Source organism: Amphiprion ocellaris, chromosome 15 (assembly GCF_022539595.1).
Source record: "Amphiprion ocellaris isolate individual 3 ecotype Okinawa chromosome 15, ASM2253959v1, whole genome shotgun sequence".
Classification (NCBI taxonomy): Eukaryota; Metazoa; Chordata; class Actinopteri; family Pomacentridae; genus Amphiprion; species Amphiprion ocellaris.
Window position 1 is genome coordinate 12,805,460 of NC_072780.1, and position 6,685 is coordinate 12,812,144.

At 36.6% G+C, this 6,685-nt stretch overlaps 1 protein-coding gene across 2 annotated transcripts; it reads left to right on the forward strand.

Annotated features, from left to right (window-relative positions):
- Nucleotides 1-2,258: 2,258 nt before the first annotated feature.
- On the forward strand, nucleotides 2,259-6,323 carry snx10a (sorting nexin 10a). Of its 2 annotated transcripts, none has more exons than XM_023287106.3 (7): nucleotides 2,259-3,062; nucleotides 4,631-4,678; nucleotides 4,790-4,876; nucleotides 4,952-5,052; nucleotides 5,167-5,265; nucleotides 5,458-5,652; nucleotides 5,742-6,323. In XM_023287106.3, the coding sequence occupies exons 2-7, from the start codon at nucleotides 4,646-4,648 to the stop codon at nucleotides 5,878-5,880; spliced, it is 654 nt and encodes a 217-aa protein (XP_023142874.1). In that variant the 5' UTR covers nucleotides 2,259-3,062; nucleotides 4,631-4,645; the 3' UTR covers nucleotides 5,881-6,323. The 2 variants fall into 2 exon arrangements, with proteins under 2 accessions (XP_023142874.1, XP_023142873.1); XM_023287105.3 differs by having other exon boundaries at nucleotides 2,768-3,062; nucleotides 5,739-6,323.
- The last annotated feature ends 362 nt before the right edge of the window (nucleotides 6,324-6,685 follow it).

The window sequence follows — 6,685 nt, forward strand, 5'->3', positions numbered from 1 at the left end:
ATACCTTTTCAAGACATACTGTATAGCTAGGGATTTGCTCCATGGTGCCGATTCATTATCTGCCCTTTATTATTCGTAGTGCTAATAATAAAGTAAAAAACAAGATACAGAAATCATGTATTTAAATGTATTTGTACTTTTATTCAGTTTGACTATCCACATTGCACAAGACAACAAAGTTATAAAAGTTATATATTTTATATTTATGCATATTACATTTATATATACAAATGTTATAAACAAGTACTGCTATCTGCACATCCTTTTGCAGCAGTCTGGAGAACTCTCATGACTGGCATTAGGGCATTCGAGATGGGCTTAGGACCTTTGTGCATTATTGTGGATGGACTGTCTGTGCCAACTCAGTGGTTTCTATTTCCATGGAAATAAATCTCTCAGGAACACTTCCAAATGACAGTTTTATGTGAGAAAATGATTCTTAATTAACTTGTTTTTCTTCTCAGTATGTTTAACTTCCCAAAATGTTTAAAAAAAGAAGAAGAAACAATTAAAGGCAACTGAACTTCCTTCTGCATTTACGACCCATTAGAGATGAGTCCTGACATAACAAGAATCCTTACCTAAAGGCTGGCCTACAGGCATATTGGCAAACAGCCATTTCTTTTCAAGAAAGGTACCTTTATGATCTGTTATAGACAAGAACACCACGTTGATGTCAGTTTAATGGATGAAGGGTAGTCAGACAGTTCACATCACAAAGATCTTAAAGCTAAATGATCAGTAATTGGAATTTCCACGTTTAGACAGTTTTATATATTATGTATTTAATCCAGGGACAGTCAAAGAAACATATTTTATGTCAGAGGAAAAAGTTACTAAAAGTCAAACACCAAAAATCAGTTATTATTGTAAGAAGATTTCTTTCAAATTTGAAACATCTTGATTAGATCAAATTTCTAATCGGTACAACAGACTCATGACGTACACTAATCCACTCCATGGGTTTACAACCAACATCTGCACATGAGCTCTAAAAAAATGGGAAAAGGATTATACAAGGATCAAGTACTTTAAATATGTAATTAGGTTTCCTTCATGATGTGTTTCATAGCTTACAAATAAGTCAAAATATATTTTTTTCTAGCTTCAGTCTACAAGATTGGGCATAACCTGATTTAAATGATCTGTTTAGATTACATTGTGAACTCTGACACCAGAAAGTGACTTACTCTTTATTTGTTTACCCAAGATAAAGAAGTCTTTATATGTGAATTAACAGCCTATCTAAGTTACTTGAGTATTTGTTTAGTTAAGGTTGTGTCTCACTGTTTTTTAGATCCTCTTCTGGGTTTGACTGAATTCAGGAATACTTCTGAGGACTTTGGTAAGAACACTTTGATTTCATTCTTAAATCTAAACTGTTACTGCAGGTAATACATGTATGGTGCAGCCTTTTATTTACAGGGATTACTCTGTCAGGAGAGTAGTATTGCTGGTATCAAACTTGATGAAAAAATATAAGCAAACAAGAGCAAAAACCAGGTGTTATAGCTGATGTTTTGACAACTTAAGACAGTACTAACTTAAGAGTGAAGCTGTAAAACCAACTCGTTTTATTGGTTTAAATGAAGCAGAATGCACTGATAGAACATCCCATAAATAAGCTTTGAGGCCTGTTGCCATTAACACTGCATCGTGTTGAAATTTCTTCTAATTCTCTAGGGGAAATGCTTACTTTGTCTGTCCAATGTGAAGTGATTACCTCATTAATTAACTGCACCCGGCAAAATGTACGCCACTAAAATCAACATGCATTTCTAATTTCCATCTGGAAGGAATCATACTCAGCCTATAAATCAACCTCTGCAGCAGGGTGGTTGAACGCTAAGCTTATCTTACAGTTTCTGTTGTGGACGGCCTGAGTTATATTCTACGTATGAAATGCTTATCAGTCATGGTCAAACAAAAAATGTTAAATGTATCAACTTCCACTTGTATGAAACATACTCTTTTGTGGTTGAATGAGAATATGTTCTTTGAGGGTGTCACTCAACAGTGAACTGAACTGGAGGGAGATAGATTTTGGGATAGCAAGAATTGTTTTTTGGGATTCAAAATAACTTCTATCAAATAAAATCAAGGCCACAGCATGAGAAGGTCAATTCCTCAGTGTTCATTAGGGTTTCAACTGTATTTCCAAGCAAAATGAAGCATTTTTTGTCACACCACTCAAAATGCATTGATGCCGGCCTAACAGGCATTAAATTAGAAAATACTGAGTGCAAAAAATACTGAAATTTGAATTAGATTATGAAATAATATCTTTCAAGTGGTAGTTTAAAACTGTATCAATGTATATTTGAATTCAACCTCCCCCTGAGTTACCAAAACTCTAAAAGCTTCGGTTCTCAGAGACATTTTAGGTTGGATATTGAACAGGTAAAAACAAACAAACAAAAAAAAACATTAACATGAACATATTTTAGATTTCAGAGTGAATGACACAGTACAAACTTGGAAAAGGGACAAGATTTATTTTTTGTGGCTTGATATTAATTTAGAAAAAAAACTACAAGAACTTACAGGAAGAAATTGACAAATTTTGCACATTTAATTGGTTTGACTGTGGCTCCTAATTGGGGGAAATTTTTGATAATGGTGATTTTTTTTAGTATTGTAGCTCTGATAAACAGCACAAAGAATTATTGTCCTTATTGCCTTATTGTCTCAACTTCTTCTTCAACCAGCTTTTTATTTTCCACTACATGGCCAGTAGTTGGCTTCCTCCCACCAGGTGATACCATTTAAACTGATCCCAGGTGAATAAGGGACAGGTGTGCGCTGGGGACACACATCTCTCTCAACAGAAATTTTGGACCATTTTTTTCTCAGTTTGGCAAAAATGAACAGCTAAATATATATATTTTTTACTGTTATGTATTTATTTATAGCAGCGTCACCTGCCTGGTGCAGAAAAGGAGGTCGCACTGAGCAGTTTGTAGCCTATTAGGCCGCAGTGTTGAGTTTCAAGCCGGATCACTGAGTCAATCCTGGTTGTTCACGAACACTGGATCACTTCTCTGGAGGTGAAGAAGAGGAAGGTAGGAACCAACATGAGACATGTGTCAAATTGATTTTCTATTTTCTTGTGGTTTGTGCAGAAGTTGATTTTTTTTTTTTTTTTAATGCTAAAGACACTAGAAACTATGTCACAGCACTATTCTTACATTAAGGAGGCTGATGACTTCTTTAAAATGTCATTTTATTTTTAAAAATCCTTTACATGGGGTTAAAGGATGAGTAAATTGAATTTGCAACATTATTACAGCTCTTAGTGTATTTTAGGACAGGAGCCCGCAGCGCCTGGTCAAGTTCTGCAGATGTTAACGCCTTGTTTCAGCCCTGTTATCTGATCCTTGATTAGGATTAGAAAATGACTTGCATTTATTTGCTCCTCAGTCATTGGTTTAGTGCAGTAAATTGACAATTAAATTGTATTTATATAGCATTGATTCACAACATATGCCATCTCATAGCATTTTGCATAGTAAGATGAAGACTTCACAAATTTTAAACGGAATCCCAACGAGTCCAAACTTTTCCTCCCTTGAAGCATGAACTTGGTGACAGTGGGAAGGAACAAAAATACTTCCATGCGTAATTGCAGCCCAAAGCAAAGTACAGTTACTGTATTATGTAACACTGAGTCGCTTTGGGGGGAAGGAAAGTAAGTTGCAATAGAGAGATTTCATCGACAGCAACCTGTTGACCCAGTTTAGCCAGAGGCAATTGTGTGGGATTTATTGATTCTTTTTTTAAGGGGTAGGATCTGGTGAATCATTGTGCAGGACCGGTGCCATTTTCGGGAAACAAAAACTGGCAGCTTTTTACTGGGAGTGCCAAATTAGATTAGTGTGTAATGGCTTGTGATTTCATGTGATGTTTTGCAGAGTGTTGAGTTTAGTTCAGTGTCATTGTTGAACTATTGCTTGAACTTATTGACTGGCTTTGCTGAGATTCAACGTGTGTAAATAACATGTCAAAGATCCAGCATGTTTCCTTTGGATGTTTCTGTCATGTGAGGGAGAACAACTGTAGAATCTGATGGGAAAAATTACATACAGCACTTACCCATGTCATAACTAACTGTCATTTCCTCATGTTGCATAATCCTGTATAACTTGCGTCATAATGGCTACATTTGTATTAAATGGGCGAGGAGCTGACTGGACTTTTTCTCTGTAGTTGGCCAGAAAAGGCTTTCTTTTTGGTTTTTTTTTGAGGTCTTTCCATGTGTGTGTGTCCATACTAAGATGTTTAGAACTGAGATTTCCTTCCTCACAAGCTAAATCCTTCTTCTTTGCCCCTTTGTTCCACTTTATGCCACAACAGCTCCAAATGTTTGCACTCTTAAGTCCTTCAGTTATTAATTACCAGGCAAGGCATTGCTTTACTAAACCTATCTTGAATCATAAAACAATTGACATTCTAGTTCTTACTGAGTGGTTTCGCTGTGTTTATGTAAATGTAACACAGAAGTTTATTTTGAAATGCTACTTTTAGTCATGGCATGAAAAGCCACCAGAGGCATTTTTGTGCTACAATAAGTTTAAACAAACCACTGTCTTTATGAGCAACAAGTGTTTATTTGTTCCTTTATCTCTTGCAGGTTTTTGTTCCCATTATGGACAGTATTCTAGACAATCTTGCAAAGACTGTAAGTGGTCAAATATGGTTCTTAACACTGTATCTCTTCCTGTTTGTCTAATATTTGTGCATCATTACAACCTTTTTCGAAGTAATGGAATCCTGGTTTTGAATTTTGCAGGAGTTTATTAGCATTTGTGTTCAGAATCCAAGGCTGCATAAAGGTGACTTCTGGCACACGCACATCGACTATGAGATCTGTGTACATGTAAGTGCCACTCGAGGCTTTGATGTCATTTTGCCTTGAAACTAAAGTCCAATTAATAGATGCCTCTCTTTGCAGACCAACAGCATGTGTTTTCGAAAGAAGACTTCCTTTGTGAGGCGGCGTTACAGTGAGTTTGTCTGGCTGCGTAACTGTCTGGAACAGAATGCTCTGATCATGTAAGCTCATATCCACGTCTTTGTTATTTATTGACATACAGTGGCTTATTCGATATTAGAAATGGAGCATCCACGAGTTTCCTCTAAGCTGATTTTCTTTATTTCTGTGTCCAGAGAGTTGCCCAGGTTGCCCCCCTGGAACCCCTTCTTCAGCCTGAAGAACACAGAGCAAGTGAACCAGAGGATGAAGGGTCTGCAGGAGTTTTTAGAGATGTGAGTTGCTCTGCAGTCCATTTATAGCATTGCCATCTAGTGGTGCCTTGATACATTCCTGTGCTTCACACCCTAGACGAGTAAATATTTAATCTGTTGGAAGTAAGACTGAAGTGAGACCATTCCCACATTATTTTTGCTGTTTTTAAAAATCAAAGATCACTGATCTGAAAATATCCTTTTTTTTTCTAGTGTTCTTCACACCCCCTTGTTGTTATCTGACAGTCGGCTCCATCTGTTCCTCCAGTCAGACCTGAGCATCACAAAGATTGAAAGGTGTGCTCATGGTAAGACCAGGTACACAGTGGCTGAAGCCATACAGCGTTCCAGTAGCGGTTACATCAGTAGAATCGAAGACAAAGCTTCTTTTGACTCTGATTATGAAAGGTAGGATACTGGAGAGTGATCTGGCTACTGACATTTTAACATCTTAATGTCGGTTTAATTCTGAATTGACCCTTTTTCTCTCACAGCAGCTCTTCATCATCAGGCTTGGGACTAAGTCTTGACAGTTCAGTGCAAGGAGACCCCCTCCTTATCTTACAGTCGTCTGTCAGAGACCCAGAGCTGTGCAGCTGTCTGTCGGAGTCATCCAGCCCACACACTGAGCGTTAATGCATTGAAGTTGCACTGCCCTTCCCTCCAGACATAGGTTATCCATGTACTAACCTGTATGTGATACTCCACTGAGCTCTTAATATTCTTAACCTCCAAAGAGCAAAAAGTCTTGTTTTACTTTTGTTGAGGTCATTATGCCATTTGGACATTTGTTTTATTAATCTGCCTCATGTATCTATTAAATCAGTGCCTGAGTCATTTAAATAATGTGTACTTGGAAAAAAAAAATCTTTTCATGTTTTAAAAATGTACAGTAAGTCCAGATTTGTTATGAAATCTTAAATATATTTCCTATGTATATTTTTATTGCTGCACTAAAATACTGCTGTTAAGGGATCATTTGAATTGTAGAAGGTTTGTCTTGTTTTTTTTTTAGAAAAATATTTGAAATTATTTTTATGATTTAATAATGAAAGAATAAATTGTCTTTTTGAAGAATATAGGCTTGCCTGTCAAATATTACATGTCTTATTAAATTTGGGAAAGATATTCCCAAGTATTGAAATGTCTTATCTCTCTGAATACAGTATACCAGTCTTGTACTGTTCTAAATTTCCAGTAGAGGGAGTGTAGACATCACAGCACCCAGAACCTACTGAGTCAACACTGAAGTGGGATGAAGGTGCACGATGCTAATTAAAGATGATTTGGACCTTTAGTACTATAGTACAGATCATTTTTGTGCATGAAATGAAATGCTGATCTTTCATTTTTGGTGCAAAGCTGCAGTGTACACCTTAGTGTCTGAACAAGCATCCATGCTTGCAGTGCAGTTAATGTGTACACTTAAATATCCTTTCAC